Raw genomic sequence first — 18,355 nt, forward strand, 5'->3', positions numbered from 1 at the left:
TCAAACCCGGGTCCTCTGCAAGAGCAGTCAGTGCTCTTAACCGCTGACCCATCTCTCTAGCCCCTCACTGAGGGTTTTATTATTGGTTTTCACTAACAATAGGCTTACAGATTTTTTATGTCATCCTCTAGGCCTCTGACTTACCCATTTTCTTCTGCTGTATGCTGTTGTATAGACTGGATATTGTAGTTTACTGTTTCCTGGTTGATGGACATTTAGATAGTTACTGATCTTTTTCTGTTACAAGCAATGCTATAATGAAAATCTTTCTATGTGCCTTTTGTGTACCTCTAGATATCAAGAAATAGAATGATCAAATTTAATGATAAATCCTCTTTGTATTTTGATTGATATTCCACTAAATTTAGTTGTTTTGAGAGAAAAATGATGTTTTTGTAATTGTGAAGTACTCCCAACCAGGAACCTAGCATATCACCTAAGTCTTACATATGCCTTGCTCCAAATGCATCAAAAGTTACCGATTTTCATATATTGAGTTTGTTTGATTCTTGGTGGTTTGATTTTCTCTAGTGACTTCTTACTGCTAGTTTTGAAGGACATTGTGCAGCAGAGACCAACTCTTCAAGTCATCCTAATGAGTGCAACCTTAGATGCTGAGCTGTTCTCAGAATATTTCAATTCCTGCCCAGTTATTACCATACCAGGTAATTAAAATACATCATTAAATTGTATCATTCTAATATACAAATATGACAATTTTAAAATTCACTTGAAACATAAATTAATAGATATTATGCCTTTCTAGAACAGAAGTGATTGGTTTACAATCACTGTGTAATGCAATTGATCAGTAGGTAATATATCCACTTGCCAGATTTGAATTTTGTATGAGATTTGGTTCTTAGGATTTCTGGCAGTCCACTGTGTTGAACATCAAATGTGTTTCAAGGAAAACTGTGTCATAAGGAGGGAAGATATGCCTATTTATTGCATATTCAGTCATTCCTAGATTATGTTAAATTCCAGATATTGGTTCATTCTGAGAAGAAGAAGTTCAGTAGTCTTTTCTTTGGGTGCTTTCACAGCCTCATCGTGGGACAACCACCACTCTAGGCTTGGGCCTATCCTGCAGTTGATTGATTACCAAAGGAACAGTTTGGAAACACTGACTGAAAAGTGATAGCACTGTGTTCAGATTAGGAGGATGATGGCAATAGATGTAAAGAAGAAAGTATATGCTTGACCTGGAACACAAGTGTTGAGCACTTAAATCATAGGGAATAGAAAGAAGTAGAAAAGGTGGGTTAAAAAAAAAAAGTCCAGGGGGCTAGAACATTGGCTCACCCATTAAAAGTGCATACTACCCTTGTAGAGGACCCAAATTCAGTTTGCAGCACACATGTTGGGCAATTCACAACCGCCTGTAACTCCAATTCCAGCAGATCTGATGCCTCTGACCTCTGCAGGGACCTGTACCCCCATGCATATACCCACACAGAGACACACATATACACATAACATTTTGGTTTTTTGAGACAGGGTCTCCCTGTAGCCCCAGCAGACCTGGAACTTGCTATGTAAACCAGACTGGCCTTGAACTCACCGAGATCCACCTGCCTCTGCCTCCCAAGTGCTGGGATTAAAGGTGTGCGCAACGACGCCCGGCTCACATGTAATTTTTTAAAGTCCCATCAAGAAATTATCATTTTGGGGTCTGGAGAGATGGCTCATCAGTTAAGAACACTGGATGTTCTTGCAGAAGACCCAGGTTCAAATCCCAGCATCCATATGGCAGCTAACAATTATCTGTAACTCCAGTTCTAGGGGATCTGACAGCCTCTTCTGTCCTCTGCGGGCATTGCATGACACCGGTGCACTCACCTACACACCTACATGCAGGCAATACATGCATACACATAAAATTAAAATAATAAATTTTTTTTAAATTATTTCTTTTCCTATATGTATGCATCTATTCTCTCTACTAACTAGAAGTTACTCCTTCCAGTTTGTCATCAAAACTTTTTTTTTTTTTTGGTCTTTTTGAGACAGGGTCTCCCTGTAGCCCCAGCTGTCCTGGAACTCACTGTGTAGACCAGGCTGGCCTTGAACTCACAGAGATCCACCTGCCTCTGCCTCCCAAGTGCTGGGATTAAATGTGTGCGCCACTATGCCTGGCTTGTCATCAAAACTTTTTAAGAATACTTTTGTTTTGTTTTGTTGAGACAGGCTAGCCTCAGTCTCCACAGACATCCACCTGCCTCTGCCTCCCAGTTGCTGCAATTAAAGGTGTGCTCCACTGTGCCAAGCAAAAGTACTTTTAAGAACACAGAACAAATGGTACTTTATTATGCCAATATTGTAGTTTTTAATAAATCCTTATTTTTATTTTATGTGTATAAGTGTTTTGCCTGCATGCATGTAAGTGTACCATATGTGTGTGTGATGCCTGCGAAGGCCAGAAGACATGGGATCCTCTGGAAATGAACTTAAGATGCACACTAGCTGCCAAGTGGGTGCTGGGAATTGAACCCAAATCCTCTGCAAGAACAGCCAGTGCTTTTTTTTTTTTTTCAGTATTTTTACTTGTTTATTTTTTTTTATAGAACTTTATTCAACAAAGTATATATTTGCTCCATACTGGTTTGGTATCAGACTGTATTAATAAATGCATTTTTAAAAATTTAAAAAAGGGAGAGATGGCTCAGCAGTTAAGAGCACTGACTGCTCTTGCAGAGAACCCGAGTTCAATTCCCAGCACCCACATGTCAGCTACAAACCATCCTTAACTCCAGTTCCAGGGGAATCTGAAGCCTTCTTCTGACCTCTGCGGCATTGCATGACAGAGGTGCACTCATATACATGCAGACAATATACTCATACACATAAAAATAATATTAAGTAAAACAAACAAAAGGCAACTGTATAGACATTTAAGTGACATAACCATAACATGATGTGATAGATAAGGGAATAAATACATGGTGCCTCGAGAACGCAGGTGAGGAGCAAATTAACTCTGCCTGTGGGATAAGAGGGCACTGCAGGAGGAAATGAGAAGCAGGAGTAAAGCCAGTTTTCAGGCCATGCACACGGAACAGGTAGGGAAAGGCAGAAAGGAGGAGAGGTGAAATTACACACCAGGCAGTGGCAAGAGGTCTGGAGGCACGAAAGTACAGAGCTTTTTTCAGCAGGAACTGAGAGGTGTCCTAGAAACAGCTGGAAGGAGGAGCTGGTGGGTCCCACCATGTGGAGGCAGGATCCGGGGGCTCTCAGGCAGTCCCCTGTGTTTCTCAGGCCCTCTGCCAGAGGGAGGCCAGAACTTGGCACTCTCTGAGTGTCTGCTGAGATGATCAGAGCCGCTACACTGATGGAGGTTGGAACGCAGCCAGTGCTTTTAACCACTGAGCCATCTCTCCAGCCTCCCAAGTACTGTTTTAAGATATATAGTGTATTTTTTAAAGATATATAGTGCACACAGACATACAAGACACACACACACACACAATTTCAAGCTAGCTTTATGAGAGTTCTGAGGCGTCTCTATTTTCTGGTTTCTCTAGGTCGTACGTTTCCTGTTGATCAGTTTTTTTTGGAAGATGCAATTGCTGTGACAAGGTAAGGAAAATGTTAATGTTCAGCAAAAATGTTTGAAAATACAGCGATTTCATATCTTCAGTGTGTCAGGATAGAAACCTTTCTTTTTTAATCATCTTTAGTCATCCTTTAACTTTTCCACCTGAGCATTTTGCTTTTCCTTTCAGCAAGCAAATTCCTAGTGTTGATTAAGTCCTCTGTTTACTGACTATAACTGAGAAGTAGCTTAACCTCTCTGCATCTCAGTTTCCTCGTGTGTAAAATGTGTGTATCCATATTAGCTCCTTTACTGGATCATGAGGACTGATTGAGGAATTAATCATTGAAAGTGCTCTGAGCTATGCCTGAAATGGTAACATGTTGTAAATGTTCGCTTTTATTATCCTTCTCTCGGAAGTTTGCAATATAGGCTGAGTATTAAGATATCTGTTGGGGGCCTGAGAAATAGCTCAGCTGGTAAAGGCACTTGCTGCCAAGCTTGATGACTTGAGTTTGATCCCTGAGCCCACATGACGGAAAGAGAGAATCAACTCCCACAAGTTGTCTCCAGACCTTCACATATGTGCTATAACTTGCACGTGACACATGCATCCATATGCTCACAATAAAAAAACATGTTTTCAAGATGTCTATATGGTTCCAGAACTGGGTAAAAAATGGTAGTGTCCATTGTATACAGATTTCTCTCCTACTTTTTGGCTATGGGAACTGCACAAGATTTGGTCCTTGTAGTATTAGTCAGTTTTCTATTGCTGTGATAGAAAAACTGACCAAAGCAATTTATAGAAGGGTTTATTTGAGCTTAGTGTTCCAGTGCAATTACAGTCTGTCATGGCAGGGAGGCATGGTGGCTTGGAGGTGGCTGGAGCAGGAGCAGCAGAAACGAAGTTCTCACATCATCACGGAGGCACAGGAAGCAAAAAGAGCAACTGGAGATCCTGCAAGACTGAAGAACTCTAAGCCCACCCCCAGTGATGTGCTTCCTCCAGGATAACCATACCTTCTAAAACCTCCCAAAACAGCGCCACCATCTGGGGACAAAATGTCCAAACACTTGGAGCCTATGGGGGATGTTTTCATTCAAACCATCGTATTCCACCCTCTGGCCCCCATAGGCTCATGATCATATAAAATGCAAAATGCATTTAGTCCAACCTTAAAAGTCCCCATAGTCATTATCAGTTTCAATACTATTCAAAAGTCCAGTCTCTTCTGAGACTCAGGTAAATATCTTAACTGTAAGCCCCTGTAAAATCAAAAGACAAATTACATACTCCCAACATACAGTGGAACTGAATACACATTACCATTCCAAAAGGGAGGACTGGAGGCATAGTAAGGAAATACCAGTCGAAAACCAGTAGGGCAAACACAATCCAGGAGCTTGACGTCCAACTTCTGGGACTTTACTTCCAAAGGGCTTAGACGGCTCAGCCTCTCTATGTTTGCTGTGTGCAACACACATCTCTCTCTTGGGCTGGTACCACTCCCAGTATGCAGGTCTTCTTGGCAGATGCCTCACAGCTTGGGCATCACGAACGTCTTTTCAGTGTCTCCATTGCCAACCAGGCTTCACCTTCACAGCTTCACGCAGTGGCCTATTAGGGCCATCTCTATGCTGCCTGGTCTGTGAGGCTCTCTGAAACCACGGGGGAAGAATTGATGACCCCTTCACTCTTCGATTTTCATGCCTCTAAAGCCAGCATCAGGTGAACGACACTGCCAAGTTTGACTGCAAGTTTGGGGTGGACTCCAGCCTGCTTTGTCCATTTTCGAAGGTTTTCTCTTCAGTAGTCCCTGCAGCATTTTGCTTTCACAAGTTCAAGGCTTAACTGGGTGTGGTATTGCCCTGATGGCATTCTCTCCTTTGTTTAAGTCCGAATCTCTAGGGCCCCCCTTAATCACTTTAATCTCCTTATCAATAGAATCCTCTCCATCACATGCCAGGGCTCCAACATTAATCTTCATAGTGCTCTTTTTCAATCCATCCTGTACATTTTGTGTTTCTTTCTGCCCCATTTGCTCTTTTTCACTGTAAATCTGTATAATATTCACCATTAATAGCCACACCACCATTTCTGCATTAGGCTGTCTTGAAATTTCTTCCACCAGAGAAATTAGTCCCTTACTTTTCACCTTAGCCTCAGGCAAGCTTTTTGGTCTAAGGCAGACTCCATCCAGACTCTTTCCCAAAATATCCCAAGTGCTACATAAGTCCTTATTTCCCTCTGAAACTACATTGTTCTCAGCACTACTTTCTTCCAGGTGCCTACTAGAATGGCCTGTTAAGCTCTGCTTACAGCAGTCAACTGCTTTTCTAGCCCAACCTTCCAAAGTCTTGCACATTTCTTCAAAATCCCACATGGTCAGGTTCTTCACAGCCAACAGCCCACTCTCTGGTACCAGTTACTGTATTAGTCACTTTTCTGTTGCTGTGATAGAAGCAGTGACCAAAGCAATTTGTAGAAGGGAGAGTTTATTTGAGCTTACGGTTCCAGTGGAATTACAGTCCATCATGGCAGGGAGGCGTGGTGGCGGGAGGTGGCTGGATCAGGAGCAGCAGAAGCTAAGCTCTCATATCACACAGGCACAGGAAGCAAAAAGCAACTAGAGATCCTGCAAGGCTTAAGAACTCTCTAAACCCACCCCCAGTGACATGCTTCCTCCAGGATAGCCACACCTTCTAAAACCTCCCAAAACAGCGCCATCATCCCGGAACAAAATGTCCAAATACTTGGAGCCTATGGGGGACATTTTCATTCAAACCGTCACATTTGCCACGTTTCTTCTCACTATTGAACTCCCTGTTGGTTGTCTCAGACTCACAGGATTTCATGTCACTTCTGTTACAAAAATTTTAGATTGGTATCTTTATTACTAACTACTAAACTCTAGGATTAATACCCCTGATGTCTGCCACCTTAAACAGAGTTCAGAAGTTTTCTCTTTCCTGCTCTTTCTGTCCCTAAAAAGGTCTGTCTAGTCCATGTTTATTTGATGGTATAATGTTCTTAAGCTGGAAACCCCAAACCTGAGGCTACCAAGATTCAGTGTGTGCCAAGCATGCGTAAGGAGCTTGCTGCTTTTCTCTAGGTCTTGGCCTCCTCCCACTGAATGAGTTTCTAGGGATGTGATCTTTCAGAACTTTGTCTCTCTTTATTTTGTTACTTTTTTTTTCTTTTTCTTTTTTTTTTTTTTTTTTTTTTCGTCTTTTTGAGACAGGGTCTCCCTATAGTCCTAGCTGACCTGAACTCACTGTGTAGACCAGGCTGGCCTTGAATTCACAGAGATCTGCCTGCCTCTGCTGGGACTAAAGGCATGCACCACCACACCCAGCTTTTGTTACTTTTTCTAATGCACTGCCTCCAGCATTATCTTTAAACATAGAATAAGCCAGGTATGGTGGCACATGCCTTTAATACCAGCACTCAGGAGGCAGAGGCATGTGGATCTCTGTGAGTTCGAGGCCAGCCTGGTCTACATAGTGAGTTCCAGGCCAGCTGGGGCTATAGGGAGACCCTGTTTCAAAAAGACCAAAAAATAAAAATAAAGAAAGAATGAGTTATGCCCCACCTCATCTTCAGAGCTTTCATGGACTCCCTGTTCCCCACACTCTGCAGATGTTCCAGGCCCACATCAGGTGGCCTCAGCCTGCATTCAACCTCCCTTCCTACTCTCTATCCCTTCCTATTTGAGCTTTAACAACATGGATTGCTTGCTTACTTCTCAGATCATCATACGGTTGCATCTTTATGCTTTATTCCTTTCTCCATCTTTCTTTTTTCTAATTTGTTTTATTTATGTGCATGTGTGTGTGTGAATGTATGCCACATGTGTAGGGGTGCCTGCAGAGGCTAGAACAAGGCTTGAGAGCCCCTGGAGCTTGCGTTACACATGGTTCTGAGATGTCCGATGTGGGTGCTGAGAACTGAACTCTAGTCCTCTGGAAAAGCAGTACTTGTTCTTAACTACTGAGCCACCTGTCTAGTGCTCCCCCCCCACACCATCCCACTACCCTGTCTCAGCCGCTTTCTTACCCAGTCATTCTTTTTAATTTTATGTGTATGAGTATTTTACCTGCATGTATATAAGTGTACCCATGTCGTGCAATGCCTGCAGAGGTCAGAAGAGGGCATTGGAGCCCCTGGAACTGGAGTTAGGGATGGTTGTTAGTCACCATGTGGGTGCTGGGAACCAAACCCAAGTACTCTGCAAGAGCAGTCGGTGTTCTTAATGCTGAGCCATCTCTCCAATCCCCCAGTCATTCTTTAATCACCACCTTGAATGCCATCTTGATGAAATTTCCTTCTACTATAAATTCATCACTTTTTCTTAGAGGTCCTATGGTACTTTTTTTTTTTTTTTTTTCCTTTCTTTCGGTCTTTTTGAGACAGGACCTCTCTGTAGCCCCCAACTTTCCTGGAACTCACTATGTAGACCAGGCTGGCCTTCAACTCACAGAGAGCCGCCCACCTCTGCCTCCTGAGTGCTGGGATCAAAGGTGTGTGCCACCATGACTGGTCAATCCTAGGGTACTTTTGTTATTATAGACTTCTCATGGTATTTCCTCCATCTGTCTTGCAGAATTATGAGTTGTTTTGGTCTATTCTTACTAGTTTGAAAGTTTCTTGACTCTTCATTCCCACATCCCACCAACTTTGCCCCTGCATAAAATTGACATTTGGTAAATGTTAGCAAATGAATGTTGAATATAAAAAAAGCATATGGAATTTGTTAAAGGGAAGGGGCTGGAGAAAGCCAAAAATTATAGAATCCTGGAGTTTTAGAACTTTTTTTTAAACCATGGTACACTTTCTGAAATACAGTCTTGTAGGAAACCATGAAGAATCAAGAACTAGGGCCAGTGAGGTGGCTTAGGTTAGGTGCCCATTGGCCAAGCCTGATGGCCTGATGACCTGAATTCAAAACTCAGGACCTACATGGTAGAAGATTCTCTTAAGTTGTTCTCTGGCCTCCACAAAGAGGACTGTGACACACAGCCTCCCCCAATGAATGAATGAATGAATGAATGAATGAATGAATGAATGAATGAATATGAATTTTAAATTTCTGCACACAGCCTCCCCCAATGAATGAATGAATGAATGAATGAATGAATGAATATGAATTTTAAATTTCTTTTAAAGAGAATTAAAAGGGGAATTACCTGAATAACCAAGGTAGATGGAAAAGACAAACCCCATTTGTTCCCTGTACTAACCCTTACTTTTGCAGGGCCTCTGAGAAATCTTTAGACCTCTGGGAAAAATAGTTTTAAATCAGTTCTATAAATCAGTTCTGCCAAATGATGAGAAAATAATGCCTTTGAGATTGATTCAGAGGAGCTTTATGGCACGATGGTTTAGTGGCAAACATAGAACTCAAAGCCAGAGCTTTGGGGTTCAGTTCTAGTCATTTTCCTCTTTACCATGATGTCTACTAGAACTGTCACTAACAGGTTCTAAAGTCTAGTGCAAGCTTCGAAATGTTTTGAAGGTGGTCTTTTAGACATGGTTAGCCAAGAACTGGGACTTGAGGTCTAAATTTTGTGGCAACAAGGTGGAATTAGCTGCCTTAGAATTATAGCTGGGACTTTAGGGAGTAGATAAGTGTTTCAAAGAAGAAATTAAAATGGGGAGGCGTGACACACTGCAGCTCAGGTGTTTTCTGAATGTCTATGCCTTTTGTACTGGGTAGAACTTTTCAAAATTCTTATCTGATCTCCTAGACAGAGCCAAAGGCATTCATTCATTCCCTTCATTCTGGTTGAAATGTGGTCCCAACCAGAAAAAGGACAAAGCCAGCAGAATCCTGGGCTGCTGGGCAGATAACATGTGAGTTGGGCAGAAACAAAGGAACATTCTACTGATAGAGAATATAAAATAGGTGAATAGTTTTGTTCCTCACCAACAGGGCTACATCCACAGACACCTCTTTGTTTCCCTCAGATATGTGTTACAGGATGGGAGCCCATATATGCGCTCTATGAAACAGATTGCAAAGGAAAAGCTTAAAGCAAGACGCAACAGAACTGCATTTGAAGAAGTGGAGGAAGATCTGAGGCTGTCCCTTCATGTCCAGGACCAGGATTCTGTCAAAGATGCTGTGCCAGATCAACAGTTAGATTTTAAGCAGCTCCTGGCCCGATATAAAGGTAATGTACTCACTCTAGAAAGTTGTAACTATGCCCAAATTTTCTAGTTTTTTTTCTACTATGATCCAGAAGAAAAATAGGAGCTTTATTTTATAGTTATATTGCCTTTGATTCACTAGAACAACCTTAAATTTTAAAAAAACATCATTTCTAATACATATTTACGTTATACCATTACTATAATACTTGCCAGTGGGGTTTTTTTTTTTTTTTTCTGATTATAAGTCTTTGATAGAAGAAAAAGGAAAACTGACTCACCCTACAGAAGCAATAACAGAGGTTAGAGGCACTTAGAGAAAATAAACGTCCTTTTTTGGAAGGACTAAGGAACAGGGAAAGGAGTCTAAGGGAAAGAAAGCAAGAAGGGCAGCTGGAAGCCGGGCATGGCGGTGCATCCCTGTAGTCACAGCATGCAGGAGGCAGAGGCACATGAGTTTTAGTATGACTTTGATGCCAGTCTGATCTACGTAGCAACTTCAAGACCAACCAGGGCTGCATAGTGAGACCCTGTTGGCAGCTAGGACCTGTTTGTACTGTCTCAGCTTTAAGGATGGAGACAAAGTAATAACCTTGGATTTTGTATGTGTTCATCCCAGATTATGTGCATAGCAGACCACACAGGAGCAAGCAGTGGCTAGATGGAGTACAGCATGGGAAGAAGGAACACCTAACAACATAATCAGAATGCTTTGAAAAGAGAATTCTTAAAAGATGTTATTTTATTTATTTTGATTTTTTTGAGATAGGGGCCTCACTATGTTGCACCGGCTGGCCTTGAACTCCTGGGCTCAACAGATCCTCCTGCTTTAGCCTCAAGAAGCTGGGTCTACAGGCATATGCTACCTCACTCAGCTAAAATATTTTAGTTTTAGAATCCATGTATAATAAAATCCATGTATAAATGCTAAAATCAGTGAGTAAAGTTGTAGGATACTTAGATGGTCTAAGTATCTGAGTATCTTAGATACTCAGATATCTCTCCACAAGTGACTTAACAACAAGGAGAATTAATAATAATTACACGGTGTAGAATCTTAACTAAATGATTGAGTTAGCCACTAACAATGGGGCAAACCAAAATTACATGCTTCCTTACTTGTGCATTGAGAATTCAATATTGTTTTATAATATTTCAGTAAAAAATGCATAACTTAACTTGACCAAGGGCAGATATCAGATCAAACCAAATAGAGGAACACTCTACAAAAAAATCTTTTAAAATGTCAAGAATAAGCCAGATCTGTAGTGATGCAGGCCTTTAATCCTAGCACTCCAGAGGCAGAGGTAGGTAAATCTCTGTGAGATGAAGGCCAATCTGATCTACATAGTGAATTCTAGGCCAGCTAGAACTACACAGAGACCCTGTCTCAAAAAAAGAAAAAAATATCAAGATTAGGCTGTGGAGATGGCTCAGTGCTTGCTACATAAGCATGAGGATCCAAGTTCAGATCTCCAGAACTCACACAAAATCTGGGCAAGTCAGTGAGTGCCTGAAACCTCAGCACTGATGAGTGTAGACAGGAGGATCTCAGGGTCTCGATAGCCTATCAGTCTAGCCAAAACTTCAGCTTCAAATTCAGACTCTATCTCAAAATTAATTAATTAATTGGAGAAATAATTCAGGAAAGACATCCCAGTGTCAACCTCTGACCTCCAGACATGCTTATATGGATGAGTGCACCTGCACAAGCGCACACCACATTCACATAAACAAATTAATATAATACACAGACATGCAGACATATATACACCACACAGACACATATAAATAAAGATTGAACAAGTGTGGGTGCCCTATAATCCCAGCACTTGGGAGGTGGAGGCAGGAGGATCAGGAATTCAAGGTCATCATTGGCTACATAGAAAGTCCAATCCCGGGCTACATGAGACCCTGTCTCCAAAATAAAATAAAGTTCATAAAATACAAACACTAAGGAAGTGTTCTGTATCTAAGGAAACTAAAGATACATGATGACTGCATGCAATACAGGATCCTGGGATTAATTTTTTTAAATGGCACTAATAGACCTAATGCAGGTAATTGACATGATATGAATATGGACTGAATTGAATGAAAATATGTTCGGGGTCCATAAAAATTCCCTAAATTGACCACTCGGACACTGAGACTCAGTAAAAAGGAGCGCTTTATTGGAGCCAACCGGTTGGGGACACAGACAGTCTAGGGAGCTGTACTGCGGGAGCTGTACTGCGACCCTGAGCAGTGAAAATGCAGGGCTTTTAAAAAAGCAGAAAAACCAAAAAGCATTGGATGTCCATAGAAACTATACACAGAATAACCAGGAAAGGATTGGAACAATCTAGGGCTGATTTCCAGAGACTACCTATACAGCCATTGGCTGTCTTACCTGGGGCAGAATGTTCTTTCTCTTCTGCCCCAGATTATTCCCATAGAAACCATACACAGATATATTAGGTATACTGCCATTGGCTAGCTTACCTGAGGCAGAGCGTTCTATCTCTTCTGCCCCAGACCATTTCCATAGAAATCATAAACAGATACAGAAAAGGGTTTGAACAATGAAGGGGATTTCCAGAGTCAGGTGGAGGGCAGCTTTTTCTCAGAGGATAGGGAGGGGGTCTGAGGGACACTGTCCTTCCTTCCCCCCTTTTGTTTTTGGAAATCTTTTTTAATCAAACCATTGATTCATATATGTTGTCTAAGGGGTTATAATGGGCCCTCATTGATTCATATATGTCATCTGGGGGATAGCACTGGGCCCTCAAAACCATCAGTTGTACAGCGGAGACCCTTTCTTTAACAAATTTGACTAGAGCATTAAAGATACAGGGTCCAAAGGTTAACAATTCTATAAGGATTAAGAGGGGACCGGCCAGAGCAGTGATGAATCCAGGTGCGCAATCTGTGCCCCTTCATTGCTGTGGGAGTCATCAGGATCACAGTGAATGGTCCTTTCCATCAAGGGGCCAATGTCTCCTGATGTCATTTTATTCAGACAATGTCTCCAGGTCGGTGAGGATGTCGAGTAGCTGGAGGCAGTTCATGCACATGTTGGATCAGGGGATGGAGGTGCTCCTGCACAGCCTGTAATGCCCTAATAGACTGGAGGATTTCATGATTAGGTATTTCAGCCAACAGTTTTGACTTTAATCTTTGGGACCAGGGGAGGGGGATCTTCTGAAAAGAATCTCAAAAGGAGTTATTTCCTGGATATAGGGGGAGTTTCTAACCCTCAGGAGGGCAAAAGGGAGGAGAGTCACCCAGTCTGCACCAGATTCTAGGGTTAATTTAGTCAAGGTTTCCTTCATGGTCCAATTTATTCTTTCTACCTGTCCTGAACTCTGGGAATGGTATGGACAATGTAGTTTCCAATTTGTCCCCAGGGCCATTGTTAAGGCCTGTATTGCCTGAGAGATGATTGCCGGTCCATTGTCAGATCCTAACATTAAGGGCACACCAAACCTGGGAATGAGTTCATCCAATAACTTGTTGGCAACTGTGGTCGCTGTCTCCTTCTTGGTGGGAAAGGCTTCTACCCATCCCGGAAAAAGTGTCTACAAAACCCAGTAAATATTTATATCCAAAATGTCCCGGCTTTACCTCAGTGAAGTCTACCTCCCAGTGGACTCCGGGGGAAGTTCCTCTTTCATGTCTTCCTGAGGATTTATCGTTTTTCTGGTAGGCATTAGTCATCTGGCATGCCATACATCTGGAGGGGATGTCCTGTATTGTAGCTGTTGAGGAAGGAAACTGGAAGCATCTGGTTAGTAATAACCTGATCTTTTCCCATGTGGATTCCTTCATGGAGCTGACGAACTAGCATTCCCCCAGGTGGCGGGGGAGGATGACCTTGTCATCTGCAGTGTGTCTCCATCCTGAGAAGATGTACCCATTTGGAATTGTCTGGAAATATTTGTCATCCTCTTCTGTGTATGAAGGCTTTTCAGGTAATGTAGGATCTGGCAGGGCTAGAAGTGCAGGTTTGGACACTTGGCAACTTGATCCGCCTTTTGGTTTCCTCGGGCCTCAGGTGTGTTGTTCTTTTGGTGTCCTGGGCAACGAATGACTGCCACCCTTTTGGGCATCCATATGACCCTTAACAAATCTCTTGTTGTGTTTAATTGTCTTTCTTTCTGATGTTTGGTCTTTTTGAGACAGGGTCTCCCTGTAGCCCCAGCTGTCCTGGAACTCACTATGTAGACCAGGCTGGCCTTGAACTCACAGAGATCCTCCAGCCTCTGCCTCCCAAGTGCCCATATGACTTTTAACAAATCAACGCTCTCTTGTTTGTTTTTGATAGTCCTTCTGATGTCAGGAGACCTTTTTATCAATAGATGGCTCCATGTACATGAACAGTGGCAAAAGCATATCTACTGTCAGTGTAAATGTTGACAGTGTTACCCTCTCCCAGTCTTAGTGCCTGAATCAAGGCTATCAGTTCGGCCTTTTGTGCAGAGGTTCCTTTTGGCAGGGCTTCCGCCCATAGAACATTCTTCTGAGTGACTACTGCTGCCCCTGCATACCTGACTCCATCTTTTATGTAACTACTCCCATCTGTGTACATCTCCAAGTCAGAGTTCTTCCATGGTATGTTGGTGAGATCAGGTCAGCTTCCCTGGACATCCTGCAGCAATTCAGAATAATCGTGATGCACAGTTTTCTCAGACTCAGTCTCAGGGAGCAGGGATGCAGGGTTTAAGGCACTGGTCACTACATATGTCAGGCGGGGCATGTCTAGTAGGAGAGACTGGTAATGAGTTAGTCTTGCGTTTGTGAGCCAGTGATCAGGTGGGGCCCTCAATACCCCTTCAGTAGCATGGGAGGTAGTCACAATCAGTTGTTGCCCCAAGGTGAGCTTATCAGCATCTTTAACCAGGACCACCGTGGCTGCTATAATCTTCAGACAGGCTGGCCATCCGGCTGTCATTGAGTCTAATTTCTTTGAGATGTAGGCCACTGGTCTCTTCCACGGGCCCAAAGTCTGAGCAAGTACGCCCTTTGCTACACCTAGATATTCATCTACATAAGGTAGAAGGGCCTCAAGACGTCTGGCAGGGCTAGGGCTGGTGCAGAAGTGAGGGCCAGTTTTAGGTTATCAAAACCCTGCTGCTGTTGTTCTTCTCCCCAGGAAAATGCTGAAAATGTTCTTCTCCCCACCTTGTTACTTCATATAAATGCCTGGCCAGTTCTGCAAAACCAGGTATCCATAGGCAACAATATCCAGCTGACCCCAGGAATTCTCTGACTTGCTTCTGACTTTGGAGAATGGGGATGTCCAGGATGGCCTTTTTCCTTGCAGAGGAGAGCCTGTGCATACCTTCTTCCAATTGTTCTCATGCATGGTGGACCAACAGCAGCAACAAACCCACAGGCAAACCCAACAAACCCACAGGCAAACCCGACAAACCCACAGGTGGCCTCCCTCTCGCTTCCGCCCAGCAGGCTAGGAGGCGGCAGGTGGGCCAGAGGTGCTGGTGGGGGCAGGGCAGCGACAGCCACTAATACCCTAGGCATTGAAATTCCTTTAACAAGTCTTTTGTCCTGCAAAACCTGGATGACTTTTGACAAATTTGTAGGCCTTTTTGTAGCGGCCTGGAGACCTCCCATAAGAATCTGATGATAGAGTCTGAGTGACTCCCTACCTGCAGGGGTGTTGGTATCCCAATCCTGGCAGCAGTGAGGGAAAATTCCTCAATCCCATCCGGATCCTCAGTAAATGGGCCACTTTCAGCCAGTACCCATTTCTAGGCCTCAGAGAGGATCCAGGTGCGTTCCTCGGTGAAGAGGGTAAAAAGGAGTTGTTGGACATCATCCCAGGTGGGCTGGTGAGCTCAACCATTTGGGAGGTTTGTCCAAAAGGTAAAAGTAAACCATGACATAAGGAACCTGATCAGGGTGTCCTGGGCTTCCAAAGATCACGGCCTGAAGAGGAGAAAGCTTGTTAATCTCAAGAACCAGTAGAGGGCCATCCTTCATCAAAGTACAGCCATTCAAGAGAACAGAGAGTCCGGAATTTCCCTGAATAAACAGTGTCTTCAGAGATTGCAGCTGCTTTTTGGAAATCTTTAAAATGAGAAAGAATTGGGTCAAGGGGATTATCTTCAGATGAAGGAGTCTGACCCATAATGGAAAAGAGGATTAATCCAAAACAAAGACGATACAGAACGCAAATTGGGGAATCGTTACCTTGATGGTCAATCGTTACCTTGATGGTTGCTGCGGGAGTGACTAGAATTGATGCCAAATGCCTGGAGGCTACAGTCAACCGATCAAATGGAGGGTCGGGGCATCCTCCAGCTCTGAGAGCAATACTATGTCCAGTTTCTCTCCTTTGAGCCCCCAGAAGTCCGGACAGTCAGAACAGAGCCCAAAACAGACTCACCGTGGGAGGAATCAGAACTGAAGTCTCCAGGCGCCAGATGGAGGGCAGAAAAAGACAGGAAAACAGACTGAGAGTTTTCAGGGAATCCTGGACAGAGCACCCCAAAATGTTCAGGGTCCGTAAAATTCCCTAAATAGACCACTCGGACACTGAGTCTCAGTAAAAAGGAGTGCTTTATTGGAGCCAACGGGTTGGGGACACAGACAGTCTCAGGAGCTGTACTGAGACCCTGAGCAGTAAAAATGCAGGGCTTTTAAGCAGAAAAACCACAAAGCAGGGGATGTCCATAGAAACTATACACAGAATAACCAGGAAAGGATTGGAACAATTTAGGGCTGATTTCCAGAGACTTTACCTATATAGCCACTGGCTATCTTACCTGGGGCAAGGTAAGGTAAGAAGATTCTCTTCTGCCCCGGGATTATTCCCATAGAAACCATACACAGATGTATCAGGTATACTGCCATTGGCTAGCTTACCTGGGGCGGAACTTTCTATGTCTTCTGCCCCAGACCATTTCCATAGAAATCATAAACAGGTACCAGGAAGGGGTTTGAACAATGAAAGCGATTTCCAGAGTTAGGTGGAGGGCAGCTTTTTCTCAGAGGATAAGGAGGGGGTCTGAGGGGCACTCTCCTTCAAATATTAGTGTTAAATGTCTTCATTTTGATCACTGTACAGTATTTATGTGTATGTTCTTGTTCTTAGGCAGGACATACTGAAGTGTTAGAGGTACTGGGGCATTACCTCACACATGAAACTTAACTCTCAAGAAATTCAGAGAAAGGGCTAGGGATGTGTAGTTCAGTGGTAGAATGCTTGCCTAGCATATGCCAAGCCCTGGGTTCAATCCCCAGCACTGACAGAGAAGAAGGGGAGGAGAAATTCAAGGAGAAAAATAAATGCATAAAGATAAAGCAAATGGGGGCTGGTGAGATGGCTGAGTGGTTAAGAACACTGGCTGTTCTTGCAGAAGACCTAGGTTTAAATCCCATCACCCACATGGTGGCTAAGAACCATCCAGGGGATCTGACACCCTTTTCTGACCTCCAAGGGCACTTAACATACATGCAAGCAATACACTCATACACATAAAATAAATGTAATAAAATATTTTAAAAATATAAAAAAGGTAAATCAAGTGAAGTAAAGTATTCATTGGTGAATTGAGGTAAAGGGTATAAGAGTTCATTGACTTCTATACATTTGAAATCACATAAAAATGAAAAGCCAGGGCCAGCAAGAAAGCTCAGCAGGATAAGATGCTCTCTGTGAAGTCTCACAACCTGAGTTCAATCCTTTGGACCCATATGGTGGAAGGCTAGAACAGCTGCAGGTTGTCCTCTGACCTCGACATGCAGTGGCATTCATATGCCCATAAAAATACACACCTTGGGGAAGAGAAACTTTCTAGGAATTACCAAGGAAGAATCATCAAGGACACTAGCCATTGTTCCTTGTTTAGGAAGATTCACAGACTTCCCAAACATCATTTCATTTAACTTTCCCAACATCCTGAGATGCAAGGCTCAGAGAATAGGCTTGTTTTTTACAGACCTGGATTCAACTCTCAGAATTCTCCTAAAATGAACTATATAATCTTGAACTATAAGCAAGTTCCTTAACCTATTTAATGCCTCAGCTTCATGTTTTGTTTTGAGACAGTCTTGTATATATTCTTGCTAGCCTTCAACTCATAATTTTCCTACGCCAGTCTCCCAAGTGCTAGAATTACAGGCATGAGCTACCAAGCCCAGTGTCTGCTTCAGCTTCATTCTCTATAAAATGGAGTTCTTCAGAGGAGAAAATGAGGTAATACAAATCCACAAGAAGAATACGTAGCTGGTAAATACAGTTGTGAGTCTAGTTAAAATGTGACTGACTCCAAAATTCATTTTCTTTTTTTTTAAATTAATTAATTTATTTATTTATTTATTTTAATTAAAAGAAGCATTTCATTACAACAGCATTAACCTATTCAATAACATTTTTCTGAGCTAGGGTACATCTCTTTCAAAATTGGCTGTACATTTCTAGGTTTACAGATGAATTATTACCCTTATATAATCTTTTACTCATTATAAACTCTATAAGACATAAAAGATCAGTTAGTGGGGCTAGCAGGATGACTCAGCAGTAAAGATACCTGCTACCATGCCTGATGACCTGAGTTCTATCCCCAGGACCCATGTGGTAGAAGAAGAGAATCAGCTCTCACAAGTTGTCCTCTAACTCCACACGTGGGCCATGACACGGGCACATACACATACACACACAC

The 18,355-nt window shown here is 42.8% G+C and overlaps 1 protein-coding gene across 2 annotated transcripts in view; it reads left to right on the forward strand.

Annotated features, from left to right (window-relative positions):
* Positions 1–18,355, forward strand: part of Dhx57 (DExH-box helicase 57) — a 95,117-nt gene that overhangs the window by 23,078 nt on the left and 53,684 nt on the right. For both annotated transcript variants that reach the window (XM_008831516.3, XM_029562739.1), the window contains exons 10-12: positions 532–665; positions 3,525–3,579; positions 9,507–9,712. In XM_008831516.3, the coding sequence (XP_008829738.1) occupies positions 532–665; positions 3,525–3,579; positions 9,507–9,712 (395 nt within the window). The remainder of the gene's footprint in view (positions 1–531; positions 666–3,524; positions 3,580–9,506; positions 9,713–18,355) is intronic.

The sequence above is a fragment of the Nannospalax galili genome, unplaced genomic scaffold (genome assembly GCF_000622305.1).
Source record: "Nannospalax galili isolate Female #2095 unplaced genomic scaffold, S.galili_v1.0 scaffold1735, whole genome shotgun sequence".
Lineage (NCBI taxonomy): Eukaryota > Metazoa > Chordata > Mammalia > Rodentia > Spalacidae > Nannospalax > Nannospalax galili.